Source organism: Pyrus communis, chromosome 2 (genome assembly GCF_041283825.1).
Source record: "Pyrus communis isolate YQ-2024b chromosome 2, ASM4128382v1, whole genome shotgun sequence".
Classification (NCBI taxonomy): Eukaryota; Viridiplantae; Streptophyta; class Magnoliopsida; order Rosales; family Rosaceae; genus Pyrus; species Pyrus communis.
Window position 1 is genome coordinate 25,821,054 of NC_142566.1, and position 17,827 is coordinate 25,838,880.

The 17,827-nt window shown below is 37.1% G+C and overlaps 2 protein-coding genes across 8 annotated transcripts; both read right to left on the reverse strand.

Annotated features, from left to right (window-relative positions):
- Positions 1–284: 284 nt before the first annotated feature.
- LOC137747241 (golgin candidate 1) lies at positions 285–6,502 on the reverse strand. Of its 7 annotated transcripts, none has more exons than XR_015958659.1 (22): positions 6,142–6,492; positions 5,366–5,443; positions 5,053–5,102; positions 4,317–4,961; positions 4,143–4,205; positions 3,880–3,957; positions 3,573–3,776; positions 3,311–3,367; positions 3,155–3,229; positions 2,995–3,066; positions 2,535–2,597; positions 2,332–2,430; positions 2,066–2,143; positions 1,876–1,944; positions 1,724–1,771; positions 1,548–1,643; positions 1,340–1,416; positions 1,163–1,208; positions 988–1,086; positions 857–901; positions 608–755; positions 285–453 (listed from the first exon to the last, which is right to left on the reverse strand). XR_015958659.1 is itself a non-coding variant. In XM_068487311.2 (21 exons), the coding sequence occupies exons 1-21, from the start codon at positions 6,167–6,169 to the stop codon at positions 684–686; spliced, it is 2,142 nt and encodes a 713-aa protein (XP_068343412.2). In that variant the 5' UTR covers positions 6,170–6,502; the 3' UTR covers positions 285–683. The 7 variants fall into 7 exon arrangements, 4 of the variants coding, with proteins under 4 accessions (XP_068343412.2, XP_068343413.2, XP_088545734.1 ...); XR_015958660.1 differs by having other exon boundaries at positions 2,066–2,137; positions 6,142–6,471; XR_015958658.1 differs by having other exon boundaries at positions 2,066–2,137; positions 4,143–4,216; positions 4,298–4,961; positions 6,142–6,467.
- Positions 6,503–10,484: 3,982 nt separating this feature from the next.
- Positions 10,485–11,427, reverse strand: LOC137747474 (uncharacterized). Its single transcript, XM_068487587.2, has one exon. The coding sequence runs from the start codon at positions 11,333–11,335 to the stop codon at positions 10,703–10,705; it is 633 nt and encodes a 210-aa protein (XP_068343688.2). The 5' UTR covers positions 11,336–11,427; the 3' UTR covers positions 10,485–10,702.
- Between the last annotated feature and the right edge of the window lie 6,400 nt (positions 11,428–17,827).

The window sequence follows — 17,827 nt, forward strand, 5'->3', positions numbered from 1 at the left end:
AATCTTTTTTTTCAAAAATTACGATCAATTTCTGTCTTTTAACAAATATTATTAATTTAGGCCACTTTTATTTATTTTTCTTTATTTTTGAATTCATTGAAACATTTAGGGCCACTTTTATTACATTATGTCTTGTTTGACAACAAAAAGAAGATTTAAGGTGATGTGTTACCGATGCGAATTAGACTGGTTGATTACAGTAGCAAGTACATTCTTTTGGACCCGAGTCAAAATTCCACGACTCTGATAAAATAGTTTAGAATAAAATATCGACTCAGTGATACTTTGAAACAAGTTTTGAACCATTAACAATGATGAATATACATGCGTAATTCACATTCACAACTTCATTCAATCAGGTCACAAATATTTCTTGACAACACACAAAAAATTGAGGACACAATGAAAGAATCACAAGTCGCCAAGTATATATATGTAAGAAAATCTTCACATCTGCAGAGCAGAAGCAAAGTTTGTAAGATGAAGAAAAGCAGCGACTCATATGTTATTACGATGGAGCCTGTTAACTTCGACAGAACATATATGATCAACATTTCGCACGCGTGCATCCTCGACAAAGAATGGAGATAAAAGCAACCGTGTATACCTTCATACGAACGACGCATCCTATGATTGTCATTTTTGCGGAAGTAGCTTCTGGCATGGAGCAAGCAACTACCAAATCACGGTAAGTTGGTGTTACCAAGTCCCATGGACTCTGCGACTTCTCTAGCGGAAAAATTGTCTGCTTGAGCCTGCATAAAGAATCCACATTTAGAAGATATACATACGATATTGGATCATGACCGAATGTCGGCTTCTCATACAAATTGTAATGCTGAAGTAGTATCCATACCTGAAGGCTATGCAGCAAATACATCAAAAAGAGATGTACAAATACCTGCATATGATTTATTCCGGTTATTTTGTAATTCAATACACTTCAAATAGTATGTCTGCCTTTAAACACGTGTTTAACTGTTTTACCAGGTAGAATAGTAAGATAAGTCGAGCTGTTGGATATCGCCAGAGAAATCTTGTGGCCCTGACTGCTCCTGAATCTAACATTTTTGCTGCCTTCTGCAACTGCATGAGATGAGGTGAAACATAAGAGTGAGGAACCGAGAACAAGAATGGTGATAGATGTAAGAAACTTATTTACCTGTATGCTTGCCCCAGCCATATGACGATGATGCAACGGAAGAGTCCTGAAGATGTTATATTTTCGTTAAGTTCCATCCAAAGACGAACAATTATAACATATTACTTGGTACTTAACAAGATGCAAAAAGAATGAAGGGAAATCACGTAAAAATTCCTTTTAAAAGAGTCAACATACTCAAGTGCCTTCATTTCAGCGTCTTCTTCCCAGGATGCTGATGCCCGACGGGAAACTCTACTTCTTTCAGCCTCCACCTGCATATAATATGGATTCATAATTTCATATAGAGCAGGGAACATATGAGACCAAAAAATTCAAAGTAAATGGACTCTTGAATCTATACCAAAACTATCATGTAAGCAGCATAAAACACCTAGAAACAGACCTGTGCTTCCTGGATACGCTTAATTTCCTTTTCCAAGTGAAACTCTGCTGCGGCTTTTTCACTAGCCATGGTTTCTAATTGTGTTTGCTTGTAGTACTGAAAAATAAATGGAACAAGACATGTCAATAAAGACGCGACATCTGACCATTTAAATAAGTGTTCTTGAGTGACATTACCAGTAGATCAGTGAGTTCACGATAGCGTTTCTCTAGCTCCATGTGTTCCTGCAAAATGCAAAATATAACCTGTAAATAACATAGAGCTCGAGATAACCTAGTAAAAATCTTCGTATGATGAAGATATATGAAAAGAGAGGCAGCAGTATCACCTGGCGTGAGTAATGCTCTGCATCCCTCTTCATAGAAGCCATTTCAACTCTCATTTTTTGTACTTCGGCCTGAAATCAAGCATTTCAAGAAGTGTTATATAAACAAGTTGTTCGACAAGGCAAAAATTTCAGAGCACAAAGCTATAAACTGATAATAACAACACTGTTGGGCAACAAACAAAGGACTCACCTCCAACGAAGAAAGCTTGCCCTCTGCATCCCTCTGACCTTGGCGTGCACGTTCCACTTCTTCCTGCCATGCCTGCACCTTAGTATTCACAACTGTGAGTGAGTACAATAATACTGTGGGGAAGCTTTAAATATGCTCAACTAATTTGGGCTGGGCTGGGCGCCCATGTGACAATGAGATGATACTTACTACCAAGTAATAGAAATCACACTTGAAGTTTAGACTATAATAAAATGCAGAAATAAAATGGAAATCACAAAGAATACCTGAATTGTTTGATTTGCCTCTTCTGGCGACTTCTTTTGCCCACGCCGAACTTTAGCTTCCATATCTTGCAGCTCTTGATTTAAATTGGCACATTCAACCTGATGGCACATAATGTTAATTATCCAAGGATCTTAAGACGGTATTATGTTCCAGACATGAACAAAAACACTAGTACAAATATAATATAGAATGTTTATTCTACCTCAAGCAATGCCATCTTCTGCTCAAGCTCTGATGCCTTTGCAATCCTCTCATCTGCTATTCTCTGAATAGGGAAGCACTTGGAACGTTCAGTATATTATGCTCAAACTCACATATGTATAATTCATTGAAATCCCAGAAAAGCATGAAAATGCAATGTCTTCAGAGTTCAGAGACAGAACATGGAATCATAGATACAACTCCTGGAAAAAAGCTCATTGACAAAACAAAATTTGTAAAACTTTCAAAATATTGTAACAAGTTCATCAGAAAATAAAAACCTAATATGCAAGCATTATTATATGGTTCATGTATAAAGGAACTAAGAATCTCAGTAATCATAAGCTTATAAAGAGAAGAAAGAGAACAAAAAATTCATAAATATAATGGTATATAAATTTTTTTTTATCAAGTAATGGTGCATAGCAAAGAGTCACAAACTTGAGAAGCGCTCACTTTACCTGGATCCTTGCAAGAGCTGTGGATGCCTCAAGGGCTCTGTGTTCCAGTTCTACTTCCCTTTCCATGGCAGCCTGTTTTACCAGAAAGTGGTTATCGCAGTTCAAGGAAATAACGAGAAGTACAGAAATTACTGATAATACTAATGTTGTAGGTACATACCATTTTGGTTGCACTATGTGCGGCACGTTCTTCTTCTGCTCTACGTTCTACAGTAGATAACTCCTCTCGAAGAGCCTGAAGAATATTTTCCTAATATTTCAGGATCAAATGATAAGATCCAAATACATGCAAAGAAGAAAAATCATAAACTCTAACCTGCATCATCCTTGTTTCTGTCAGCTCCCTATTTCTCATCATAGACTCCATATTTGCCTGATTGGAAAATCATAATAATAATAATCAAGCTATTATTTAAGCCTCAAACTGGTCAAAAATCTAAGTTAAGAACATTCATAATTGCATGAATAGAATAATGAAAAAGTCGAACAAGGTACTTCACACAAACCAGGCATAGAGAGAGAGTGAAATAGAGAGGAATATCATGCATTAATAATTAAATGTGGTGCATGTAATGAACCTGCAGTGATGCCAGATTCCCTTCAGATAAGGCAGCCTGTTTCTTAAGTCCATCCATGGAACTGACAAGTGCCTCAATTTCCGAATTCTTTGCTGCCAAGGCCTCAACCATATTTGACTCTATTCTCGTCACTTCACTTTTAGATGTGGACAAATCTTTTTGTAGTTGCTTTATGCGAGCCTCATACGACTTACTCAGCTCTCTCTATCAAAGTAGCAGTAACATGAGATACCAATAGCATTAGATCATATGCCTCAACGGTTGAAACTTCACATAACCTGAAATATAAAATAGGAATGTATCTCACCTCTGACATGAGAAGCTCCTCTAGCTGTGCATTTTCAAATTTGTATTCTTGAAGTCGGGATGAAAGTCCAGCACAAACCTAATAATCAATAATAACCAAAAGATTAACAATGACCTAAAACAGAAAACTTCAAACCAATAAGAAATTTCTAAAGGGGGCAGAAAGCTTCTTAAAGCAAATGTGAAACAGGCTTATTCGACTTATGGTGACCCTTTACGAGAGATCGGCTGATAGAAAGAAAAACAGAAATCAGTAGAGCTTACCCTCGCTAACCTTGCTTCTTTAGACTGACCAGTGGAAACAGCAGTTTTAAGCAATCCTTGAGCCTGTACACCAACTAAAGAAACTATTCAATAATAGCCAGATGGCAGGTTAACTAGATTCAAAGCAAAAAGCATAGATGCACACGAGATATCACCTCGTAATAAATAATTTACCTCCTCAATTTGATCCTGCTCCTGTACTTTCACAGGAGAGCTACCAGATTTATGCTCAATTAGCTTTTTTTTCTCAACAACTGGTTCCTCATTGCCATCAGCGACTTTCGGTTGGGTTTCTCTGTTACTGACGGCATCAGTATTTATAGACTCTGTTCTCCCTTGGTCAATTTCTGGATGAACATCTGAATTTCTAGATTTGCTATCTTGGCCAGCATCAACTGATTCAACCTGATGGTTTTCATCCACAACCTCAACTTCTTTGGCAGGTGACGGCAAAGGATGTTCTTCATGACCATCTGAGTCAATCTCATTGACAAGCTTACCATTAGAAGTTGATGTATTAGCCTCCCTATCAGTAAGAGTTGTTGAAGCTTCTGCTCGTTCAGCATTACTTTCACCAACTTCAATTGCCCGTGTCTCTGTTAAGGGAATGCTCATTATGGGATCTTTCTCATGATTCTGTTGCTGCTCATTGATGGTTTGACTTGTAGGATCTGCAAAGGGTGCCCCGCCATTTTCATTTAGATGAGCATCGCTGTCTTTTTCAGGTGTCACGTCTGTTTGTGAGGTCAACGTACTAATCTGCTCACTTGCAGAATCACTCATTTTCTGAGATTCATTTGTGGACTGTCTCTTTTGAGCCTGAAAATATCCAATGTAGACCACAAACTTTATATATATACCCATGCGTGAAATATAGCACACTGTACGTTCACGAGTAATCTGGCAATACCTTGGTCTTCAACTTCTTCCTCTTGGCTTGAGATCCTTGCCCATTAGAAGCTTCAGAAAAGTAAAACATAAATAAAAATTTGCAACAATTAGGTGGTCTTCAAGTTATCTAAAAGACAGTAACTTGATGAAGTAAGGGCTGATGGATGAATATTCTAGGACCCATTAATAAGGCTCTGAACTGCATCCTAACAGCATATGTAAAAACAACGAAGAGGAGGCACCAGCTCATTAGTCGGTAAAGTCTTTTGGCAGCGTCCAGACATCAAACCAAAACAAAAATAAAAAGATGCAGGACAATTCGAAGATAATACCTGGTGACTGGGAAGGCGACTGATCATCCAACTCACTGACAACTAGCTTTGCCCGTCGATCAACCACTTCAAACAAATCTGAGGCCAAAGAAAAAAGTTACAAACTTTACACATCATGGGCACAAGAAATGTCGCAGTAATACAAGGAACTCTGACGTGGAGCTTCTACAGGGATGATCTATGTAGTAAACAATCGTAGATGGTATAAGATGGGTGGTGCAGGTGCTAGAATAGGGATCATGACTATTAACTGCTTAATCAGTCATATCCTATGGACTAGACCGAACTGACAATACCGGTTTGATACCCAAGAAGAACACGTTCCCCTGCTGATAATTCATCACTAGATCTGCAGCTATACATCGATCGCACATGTTAATATGAATAACTAGCCAAATTTCTCTGGCTCACTTTCATATCATATTCGCAGAATTCATGAAATGCGGATTCCCCACCATATACAATATATTCAATATTACTATTTAATCGCCGTTTTTCGGTTTATGATGACTCCAAATTGAAATTTCTATTTCGAAATGAAGTTCTAAACACTATTCAATAAAGAATGCCCAATGCCAATGACATCAGAATCACCAAACATGCAAATCCAAACTTAACCGGGTTATCGCAACCATATTATCCATAAAACACCTCAAATAATTACAATTAGTGATTAAGCATAAGATCAAACCCAAAACACATTCAAAATCCAAATGCAAACCAAATTAATTAACAAAAACAAAAAATTAATAGGAACAAACATAGAGGATCCGAACCTTCGGCAGCCTTGAGCCACGAAGACATTGTTACGAAACCGAATTCGGATCTACCAACAACTGCGGCTTAGAGACCGACCAATGGAGCAGCTTCCATGGAAGAAATGGGAGAGATTGCCAAACGGAAAAGCTCGAATTCGAGAGATTGCCAAACCGAAATGCTCGAATTCGAAAGCGTAAAAGCTTCCTGCGATCTGCGTGAAATGCGTCCTCCTCTCAACTCGCTCGGGGAGGCGTCAAGGCAGTCGTGACTCGGGTGAGTTGTGGCTCAGTCGTGACTCGTTAGTTGGGACGAAGGTTTTGCGTTAACAGAGGCGAGTTTGTTCAGGTGAGATCACGACCACCGTATCCGTATTTGGACGTTTCTTTGCCACGTGGATAATGCGTAAGGACAACTTCGTGACGTTGACTAGTGTGGTGGATTCATCATTGGGCTTTTGGACCAAATAAAGCAACACTCGGCTTAAACTATTGGCCCATCAAATGTTGTTAGATGTTCAAAACTTAGGCCTAAAACTATATGGGCCTTATAATATTTTGATAAGTCTTTTTTTTTTTCTGGGTCAAATTTTGGGTACTTGCCAATAAGAGTTAGTTGAGTTGGTAAAAATCGTTTTCTTTATTAAACCAAGGCCTAGGTTTGAGTGCAGCTGCCGGCAATCCCTTTTAGTGGACGAACTGTAAAAACCAAAACATGAGCTAAAACCCCATTTATAAGTTCTCAAAAAGACTTGTGGTATGTCTTGGTCCTGATGAAGTAGCCTCCCCTCAACCTAAATTTAATATTTTGTAACCGAAAAAAAGTATGGGCACTTGATTTTGTTCGAAAATGGTAAGTATATTGAGACGAACAATTGTTTGGCTCCACAAGTGCTTTTAGCAATATTTGGAAGAAACACTTAAAAGAGCTTGTAGATTGTAAAAGCGTTTTTAGCGCTCTCTTCAAAAGCATTTTCAAATGCTTTAGAAAACATTTTTTTTCATAATAATAATAATTTGGAATCTACTTCAAGAAAAAGCACTTATGAGTACAGTGATATTCCTGCTGCTTAAAATAAAAGCGCTTCTGAGAATTCTGCTGATTGATCAAGATCAATAGTAGTGCACGTGCATTAATTATATAAAGGTTGAATCAAATATGAAGATTTGAAGAGAAAGTGCTTAAGAATTTAATTGTGTCCAAATCAAACAAGTCCATATCAAATAAATCATGCATGCATGCATGGCACGCGTCTACTAGGCCGGCTGTGCCATTGGCTCCTCAGAATTTCAGCAATTAAACAAAAAATAAATAAAAAATAGATATGTATTAATATTGATATTGATATTGATATGGATATTAATACACACACACACACGATGATTATTCGTATATATTAGTAAGCATAGGATGAAAGTATCGATACACACACACACACACACACACACACACACATATATATATATATATATACACACACGATGATGATTCGTATATATTAGTAAGCACAGGATGAAAGCATCGATCAATCAAGACAGAGAGAGATAGGAGGCTCTTTACTGCTTGAGAGAGAATTCGTCAATCATGCAACTATACATCGCAATCTCCCACCTACTCTTTGTAATTACAGTCGTTTTCTTCCCTTCTTTTATTTTACCATTTGTTTCTTCCTTTTTTTAACTCCTCAAGATCTATAAAGCTAATTCTGACAATCATTCACCTCCTTTTTTTAACCAATACAAGATATCTGACAACTTCTTCAGCAAATTCTGAAGTATACCCTTAATCATATTTATCAAGAAGCTAATACGACAGCATATGGATTTGCTTCTTGAATTAGGTTATAATTACTATCATTCTTGTATCTGGTTTAATAATTAACTTTCCAAATGTAACATTGCATAGGTTAAAGTTTGATTTGTATGGTTTAATTAAGATTCGTCGAGGATTCTCTTTGTAATGTTATTTCGATTTTTCAAAAATAATAATAATAATAAAATATGTATAGACGAGTTTATTGAACAGTAAATAAATAGCGGTTAAGTTATTCAGTGGGTTAATCAGTCCATCATAGTAGCATGCTGGGTAATAAATATTAATTTATTTCCTCTTCGTATGTTGCATGTGTTGTTACCTAATTATCTTCAGCGGACTCAAGTTATTTTTTAGTTTCTTTTCAAGAAACTACTCTGTTCTCCATGTATTACAAAGATAACTTTCTCAGATTTTTCTTTGGTAAGATTTGCACTCCCACATATCATTTTTACGTTGGAGAAGTGATGAAAATATGGAAATAAAGAAAACATGAGATGGACCCTTCAGCTGCTATCATACAAATTAAATATAGCTGAAATGAAAAAAGAAGAATATACAAATGGGAAGTAAAAGAAAAGTTAGGATCGGAGTTGATCCCTGAAGCCGATAAGCACAAAATGATACCAGTTGATTTTACTGTGAAATTCTAATTTTTTTTCATGGTACAAGGACAAGGTTATTTTAGGTGTGAAGTCCAAAGCCCAATAATTCAAACCGTTTGTCTTTTAAGTTTCTTCTCAAATATCATGTGTACAAAAAATTATGCAAATTTGAAATCATATGATAATTGGATTAAAGGTTTAGGGTTTCTTTGTAGAACCGTATTCGCCTATTTCCTTCACAACAAATAAATGTTTTAACCATTTTGAATTTGTTTATTTTTTTGTAAAGATGATTTATGAATGATTTTTTAAAAGATAAACGGATTAGATCATTAAAATACATTACAAAGTAAGCCTCATAAAAATATTTCTAAAAAATTGTGTAAAAAAATGGGCGTCATGAAGCCAACTCCCCCCGCCCCCGCGGCCGCCAAACACACACACACACACACACACATAACACAATAATCGATGTTCACAACGTTCCCTCCCATCAAATTTGTAATAATGTTCTTTTCTCTCTCAAAATTATTGTATTTTTTCCGTTAAAGGAAGGAAGATGTCTACTGATTGCCCCATTTGTCTTAATTATACGAATAACCTGCCCCAACTTGTGGACTGAAAATCTATCACAAGAGCTCATAGTGTTAGTCGAGGCTAATTGACGACAAAGACGCTGCTGTCAACTTCAACATTTCTTATTGAAATCACAGCCATAATTTGATTAATCACTAACCTAAAAACGAAAAGAACAAGAAACTGAAATATATAATTTAGTGCAAATGACCAAATATCTGGACAAACTCATCGAAATGGTAGTATAGCTAGATCTGAAAATTTGTGGCTATCGTTATTTTTCAGTTCATGGACCATGGATCGGCAAAATTGAATTGTAGCTCCCCTAACAACGTAATCAAATTTCGAACCAGACAACCACTAGTATGTATCACCATCACAAAGAGTGGACTACACAGACAAAAACCCTAAACTCTAATAAATCCAAAGCTCCTACTCACCAACCTGGAAAGGCAATACATTAAAATACCACACAGATGAGAGACCAAGACAAACATAACGCTCTCTCTCTTTAAGTCTTCTTTACCATGCAAGTTGCAACTACAGTCCCAGTAGGTACAACCCCATAGCTTTATAAAAAGAAGAGAGAGATTCACACACATATATGTTTATATATGCACCCTTTCGCTTTTTCTCTTTTCTTACCAGCAAACATGTTTTTTTTTTCTTTTAGAAAAGATAAATATCGGTACAAATTCGAAACAGTGCAAATGTTGTGACAGGTGAAACTTCGAGGAAAAGATTGATGGAATCAAATTATATAATTTCAAAAGTCGATGAAGTATATAGCTCTGTTTCACAATCCTTGCATATTAGGCTCACTCAAATATTACACACAATTTCAACGTAAACAAAATAAACACAACGTAAAAAGGCCAAAATAATGGACCAGGATCCTCTCCTAATTTAAGGATGAGGATCCTCATGACAAAGAGATGTGAGTTGTTAGATGAAAATCTAACGGCTACAAACAGGGAGGTCCCTTTAAAGTTATAATAATTATAATCGTTGGATTTTCATCCAACGATTCACATCCTTTGATCATAAGGATCCTCATCCTTAGATTAGGAGAGGATCCTGATCCCAAAATAATAGGAGAACTACAACTCAAGACATTCATGAAGACCCACGAGTGAAGACAACAAAAAAGTTTTAAAAGACACGGTGGGAAGGAAAATACAAGAATCAAAATTATTGCTCTCCAAAGGGAGAGCCTTGGTTTCATCTAAATCTAAGAGTTTAAAAGCAACTAGTAGATATCCACGTTAAACTAACACCCAATTTCCAAATCATTATACTTTTTTAATAAAAGGATTAAAAGTAAATACTTAGCGTGCGTGAAAAATATATAATAGTATGTGTCAGTAATATACAAAACTTTTTTCTCATATTATGCATTCAAATCCGATTATACGTACATAGATTGAGTGATGTTACATATATAACCGGCACATACAAAATCCTTTGTGTGTGTGGAAATATACATTTATGTGCAAATCACAAAATAGCTCAGAAACAAATTAACCGTGGAGTACTCAAGGAAATTAATTAACCGAGTGAAATTAAATTTTGTGTCCATTCTCTCATCTCATCGACCACGCATGGCATGGTATGATGGCGATTCAAGGGCAGCCGATCGTTTCTGCAACTTGAGATCCTTGTAAAACCTCTTGATAAACTCCTCAGCTTCCTTGTCCACCTGGCTATCACCTTCGTCCTTTAACGGAAATGGCGAGTCCGTTATCCTCAGCTGCCTCACCATAGGGCTCTTCCCAAACCCTGGTAATGTCACAAGCGGCGAGGCCTCCACTGCAATCTCATTGTTCAACATCTCAAGCACCTTCTGAACCGCACTCAGTGTGCTAACGTCGTCGTATTGGTATGCACTGGTTGCTTTGGGAAAATAGTGGTGGTGGTGTTTGTTGCGCTTGTTGAAATGAAAAAGGTTGTGAACGGCGGGGCTGTTGCTGCAGCTGAACTCGTACTCTCGGGGAGTGATGAAGGATAGGGCCTCGTTTGAGCGGCAGCTGAAGGCGGAGGTGTGGTGGAGCATGAGGTTGTTGGCTATTGCCTTGCCTGCTAGCTTGCCACGTTTGAGCATCAAATGGAGGTCGACAATAAGCTTGCTCTTCGATAAGCTTTTGCGCAACATGAAGAACGCTATGCGTACTAAGTTCCACAATTTCTTTGCCACAACCGGCGGGCTTGGTTCTACTTCCATTTGTATAATTGGATGAGAGAGAGAGAGAGAGAGAGAGATAGGAGAGAGAGAGAGAGATTAAGAAGGTTGTTTTTTTTTTTTTTTGTTAGTTCGATCTTGTGAGGGGAAGGGGAAGGAGGTATATAAAGCGGTTAGGAAATGTTTACCCAAAAAAAAAAAAAAGGGGTTAGGAATTATTATTTAATAAATAAATAGATTAAGTTGATAATTATGAAGTGGTAGAGATTTATATCATTCTCTTCTATGGCGAGTGAGTGTTACAATCTTAAGAGAAAGATCAAGAAATGCAAAATAAGTAGGAGAGTTTGTTTCACGCGGTGTGATGAGTGAGTGAATTTGCATTTCCAAATTTGTTGTTTGATTGATTTAATATTTTGGTGAGTGCTTATATATATATATATATGTATGTATGTATATGTGTGTGTGTGTGTGTGTGTAAGTTCCTATGATTGGCTTCTTAAAATTACTAGAAGGTCCCTATGACAGGAACCAAATTACTTAAGTATGCTCCCATATGCAATGATTAAATATCTTGGGAAGGTCCCAAGTGTCAAATACACACAGCCTTTGCCCTACATGTTAAGGTATTTGACTTTTTCCATTTGTTTCCTTATGAAATTCAATTAATCCTTCAACTACTCTTTTTGGTGCTTTGAAATGTTTAAGGCTCAAGCATTAAGTTCATGGATTAGAATTTTAGTGTATATGTTAGGAAATAGTAACAATATTATTGATTAAATGACATTCAAATACAAAGTCTTGAGTGAATATATTCTATATAACATTATCATGATTCTCAAACTAGACTAAACAATGACCGATAGAAAAATCAAACTTCGTTAGACGGTGTGCAAGATCTATCATACATATTATGTACACACTGATGGAAGTTAGAACATAAAAGTATATGAAAAAAGAGATTGATATTTAAAAGAAATGATAGCTAGTTTGTTTGGGTGTGTTTTTATTGCATGCACAAAATATGTTTAGACACATAATTTTTCTAAGTGCTCAACATTAAAGCTTGGAGGGACACAGAAAAAAAATATCAGTTCCTTCACTTATATTATGATATAAGGAGTATCGCTTAAATACCTGATACTTGAAAAAATATATCTTTAAACAAAAGCAACTCTGATATTATCAAAAGCATATGCTTAATATGAACCATTTAATGATAAGCTTAATATGATGAGTAACATGATTATGACAATAATACAGTGTAGCGGTGTATATTTTTCTAAAAAGCTTCTCAACTCGGTCAAGCTTAGTCTCCTACAATCCAAAGTCCTAAAAAGACCATTGTTATTAAAGAATAAAAGTAATTCTAGAGATAGTTAAGAGTACTACCTGATTAGTTGTTAATTGTTATATATATCATATACATGTCACATCTATACTCAATTATGATTAGTTGTAATTAATTGTTAATGTCAATTCTTATTTATGCAATTAATTAACAACGGTCGGATCCCTCTAACGATGCTCAAAACTGAGTGTTTTTACTTTGCTCTTTCAAGCTGCAGACATTTAGCCGATGGCGTGGAAAATAATCTTCGTTGCTACAGCTACCATGAGAGGGATTGGATGGAACCAGCCAGCCTGACAAAGGTTGACAGGATTGAATTAGAGGCACCTACTCTGAACACGTGGCCCTCTGATTTGAGGCCGCAAATGAATCTTTCACCGTACACCCATACACGAAAACCCACCTTTTTGCGTACCCTAAAATTGGGCGTTCAGATGAAGAAATTAAATCAAGACACCCTGGGCCCTGGGGACCTCTAAACCCTAATCACATTTTAATTTTATTGTTCTATGTTTATTTTTCCTTCTCCTCCAAGGAGATTGATGTGGTCAATAAATTAGCTAACCTATTAAAATATACATGCTAATAAGTAATAACACACATTGTTCAACTTGATCAAGAAAAGCATAAATGGTAGCCGGCCACCATATTGCTAGGAAATGCTTTTCCTTTTTTCAACTCCAAACGTTATGCTTTTCCTTTCACGATCGACCACCACCTAACCAAATGCTAGGAAATGCACTTTGCAAAACTACTTCGCTTTGCGTGCTAATGTACCATGTTTTGAGGTTTGCTTCCAAGATGGACGACTTTGAGTTATTGATCTGTGGGAGATACGTTACAAGATTTGCATAAATAAGGAGTCAAGGTATTAGCGATTCTAAGTTGTTTATGTAGTCAAACCTACACACATTGCAATTGACAATTATTCATATCTATGTGGACGATTTAGAACTACATCGATTTGTATGAGAATTATTTTATACTCATTAATGATTGATCATAATAAGTTTTGCTTCCAAGTTGGACGACTTTGAGTTGTTGGTTTGTGCAAGACTTGTTGTGAGATTTGCATAAATAAATGTTCAACTCTGACCATTTATGAGTTGTAAGGACTATTAAACTATATGTGTAAGAGAATTATTGTGTGATTGACTCATCCTCATTAACGATATTAACTCATACTCATTAACGATATGAATCAATTGCATGTATAACACATGAGGATATGTTGAATCTTTAAGATTAACCCTTATCATTTTAATGCAGATTAAACATGTGTGCAAGTTAATTATGTTTAGTGACTAAGTCATATACCTATCTAATTAGGATGCAATTTGGGCATGTGTACTTTTCCAAGTTCTTTGAAGCGAAAGCTATAAACATCCTTTACAATTGGTTCTCATCATACAATTTCTCTCTTTCAGAAATTTGTATTTGTGAAAATGATTGGTCCGAGCCGAATTCTACATATGCATGCAAATGGAAGGCACGTGACTCATTAATATGGATTCAAATTGATATATCGATGCATCAGTTTGTAGCACAATTGAATATTCATGTATTAATTTATGCTCTCGAGTTTGAATTTTTGCTTCTTCATTATCGCTTGCATAAAATAATAAAAAAAGAATATAAATAGTTAGCTTTAAGGAGTCGAGATTCTTTTTGGATCTTTGTGTCTGGAGTCCAAATACTTAAAAATCTAGACCGTTGAAGAGAGAAAAATAGAAACTGAATTATAGATTTGTGTGAAATGGATCACTGAAATAAAGACCAAAATTTTTAAATAAATGGTCCAAATTTTTAGATTTGTTGACTCCAAACGCGTAGATCTAGAGAGGATGTAAATTCAACTTCTAGAACTATAATCCATAATCAATTGTGATTTGTGGTGGTGATTGATCCACTTTCTTACTCCCACTCAGCTTAACAAAATAAAAAAGTAGGAAGAAAAGGCCGCATATGACTCTGGAAAAGGATTTAAATGAAAAATTAATCTTCTTTTTAGGGTATTCAGTGAAATTTCTTTTCTGATTGGGCCACGACCCACGAACATAAATGCTATTCAAAACCCTTTTTTTTCTTTAAATCACACCAATGAGCCGTAGCCACGAAGGAATCCTAAGCTTGGGAGACCTAGTGCCATCTGTCAACTACCATACTATTGCCTAGAGGGTGTCTAATATCAGAAGGGCTATATTGAATTATATTTAGTCATTTTGATTGGAAATAACTTTATGATTAATATTTTTTTTGATGTTTTGGAGCAATTGATATTTTAAATATTGTAATCGTTAGATTTTTATTTAAAAATATAAAAAAAATTAGCAGTTAAAACATTTGGAATGCTAGACACTCATTTAGAATTTTTGTCTTATGATCATTGTGCTCATGTATGCGGTATTTTGTTCTGATATTTTTTGGTGGGGTTTTGGGGTCAATATCATATTCATGGGGTATGCCTTTTTATCAAACTATTTGCCCTCTCTTTAATATATTTTCCACGATTATGGTGAATTTTCAAGTTCGAAATTTCCTTTTTGCCCTATATAATTTTAGTGGAAATTGTCATGGATGTAACTTGTATAATTAAGTTTCCATTAATTTCTTTATATTTTAATTGTTTGAAGGATAATGTACTTTACGAAACATACATTTTCATTTACTTTTGATGGTATATATTTGTGAAAATTTTATCATTTTTTTAGTGTATGGTATGCAACAAACAATAGAAGATAAATGACACACCCCGACCGAGATCAGGGCGTGCTGGCCGTCACCCGAAGGTGACGTAACCATGTGCGCGTGCGGAAGCTATTAAGAAGGTAATATAAAAGTACGAATAAATAAAAACCTAATAGCATACAAAGTACTAGTGTATGTGAGACACAATTCAGAGCAAGTCTACAACAGTCCAAAAGGAAAAGATACGACATATGTACACCCGAAGGTGACCCTACAATGGTGAGTGTCTGTCAGAAATGCCGGGACGCTCTCTGGGATAAACCACCGAACTTGCTAGACCACTAGAACCTGGAGGGGCGCAAAAACAAAAGCGTGAGTGGGCAAAAACAAAGCTCTTTGAAAACTCTTTAGCAAAATACATTCTAACCCCTCGCCGTAAAACCTGTATACTTCCCAGAAAATGAACATATATACGTATGTATAGGTATGTCAATCATGCTCCACATATACCATTTATGCTCGAGAATATGCCACAACAGAATCTCATAATCAAATATAAATGCTCAAACGTAAATCACATCAATATCATATAATCTAGCAGCCGGGAGTCACCTAACGTGACCTGTACGGCTGTAGATAGAGCTCCACGCTCAACTCAACATCTGAATCTGCACACAAGTCGGAGCCACCTAACGTGGTCTGTACGACAGGACTGGGTGTAATATATACGCTCTAGTGCTACGATCACGTGAAGACTGTGCGAATAATCGCGGGTCACCTACGAGTCGGAGCCACCTAATGTGGTCTGCACGACAAGGCTTGCACCTAACTTGGATCCAAGGCGAGCGTGTGGTGCTGGTGAACATACACGTGAAGGACTCTGCCCCTCTCTGGGCGGGAGCACTAACACCGGGGGTGCAGATATGAGCTCTCTAAACATCTCAAACTACTATTGCATAATAAACAGGAATGCATAACCACCTGAATACCGCTTACCTGGCACTTACCTGTGCATCCACCGCACCAAATACACATGTATATATGTATGTATATCACCAATAATACATGCAATGATGCGTAAACAACATTCATATAATGCATGGCATAAAACAAATAACATTTTCTATTTAATTTCTGGGAATATAACTGTATATAGGTATATACGGAAAACAAAAGCCCACTCACTGATAATTAGAAGGGTCGTAGCCCCCCTGCCTCGAGTGCGTACGTTCGTCCTCGGGAAACGAATCACCTATACGCAACAAAGTTACGAAAACATTAATTTAAAAGCACCTAAGCAACTTCTCGTAATAACTTCTCATACATTGCTCAAAATGGACAATTGAATATACCAACGTGATCTACACAACCTCAGGATCACACCCATATTTTTAAAATAATTTTTGGACCACGCACGCGCCCCCACGCGCCGTCCTAGGCACGGACCCACGCGCCCCCACGCGCAGTCACGTGCACTGCACACTGACGGCGTCAACTGACGCCGTCAGGAATATTCCGTTAACCTGACGGAATATTCCCTAACTGACGCCGTCACTGCCGTTAGGAATATTCCGTTAAACTTAACGGAATATTCCCCTTCCTTCTCCGGCCAGTCGCCGTCGCCGGCGCCGCCGCCGTCGCCGGCGCCGTCGCCGGAAAACTGGAAAAATTTCAAACTTTGTTTTCTCCTTCGTTTTTCAACCATTTTTCACGATTCAAAAGCCAAAATGAAGCTTAGGACTAGTAGAATCACGATAGACTAGTTTCAAGGCCTAAAAATTGCTAGATCATACCTGTTTTCAAGGTCAAAACTCGGCCAACTTTCGAACCTAGCCTTCCCGACGTCCAAACTCGTCCAACGAACTACTCCCAAGCTCCTAGGAACCTCACAAACACCACTACAAGCTTAGAATCTCCTAAAACAAGCTAGATTAATCTTGCATGAACAGTGTTCAAATCGGACCTCGTCGAAACGACGTGAAAACAACGATATCCTTACCTGAAAATGGCACCACTGGACTGCTCTCAGCCTCACGAGCACGGTGGTGGTCTTGGTTTCTTGATTGGTGAAGGTTTGATTGTGTTTGTGTGTTTGCAGAAGGAAGAAGAAGAAGAACTCGGGGAGAGTGAGAGAGACAGGGAAGAGACAGAGAAGAGACAGGAAATGAGGGAATCCCGGGGGAGTGAGACGAGGTGTAGGAGTGTGTGTGTGTGTGTGTGGTCCTACACACCACACAACACAAAACTACACGTAAAAATAACAACTAGGGGTAAAATTGTAATTTCCATGTACGTTTTAATAATTCCGGGACGGGATGTTACAACCTACCCACCTTAATAGAATTTCGTCCCGAAATTCAAAACAACTAATTACACCCCTAACGGTCAAAGAACAATCTAGGATATAAATCCTTCATTCGTTCTTCTGTCTCCCAAGTAGCTTTTTCAACCGAGTGATTCCTCCACAAAACTTTCACTAAATTCACCGTCTTGTT

What these genes read in the sequence shown, in the direction of transcription:
- LOC137747241 (XM_088689606.1), bottom strand. Translation starts at nt 6,169, where the DNA reads ATGTCTTCGTGGCTCAAGGCTGCCGAAG. An exon ending in GTGGCTCAAGGCTGCCGAAG is followed by an intron (nt 5,444 to 6,141) that starts GTTCGGATCCTC and finishes CTTTGGCCTCAG; the next exon opens with ATTTGTTTGAAGTGGTTGAT. An exon ending in AGGAGCTTCTCATGTCAGAG is followed by an intron (nt 3,777 to 3,879) that starts GTGAGATACATT and finishes CTACTTTGATAG; the next exon opens with AGAGAGCTGAGTAAGTCGTA.
- LOC137747474 (XM_068487587.2), bottom strand. Translation starts at nt 11,335, where the DNA reads ATGGAAGTAGAACCAAGCCCGCCGGTTGTGGCAAAGAAATTGTGGAAC.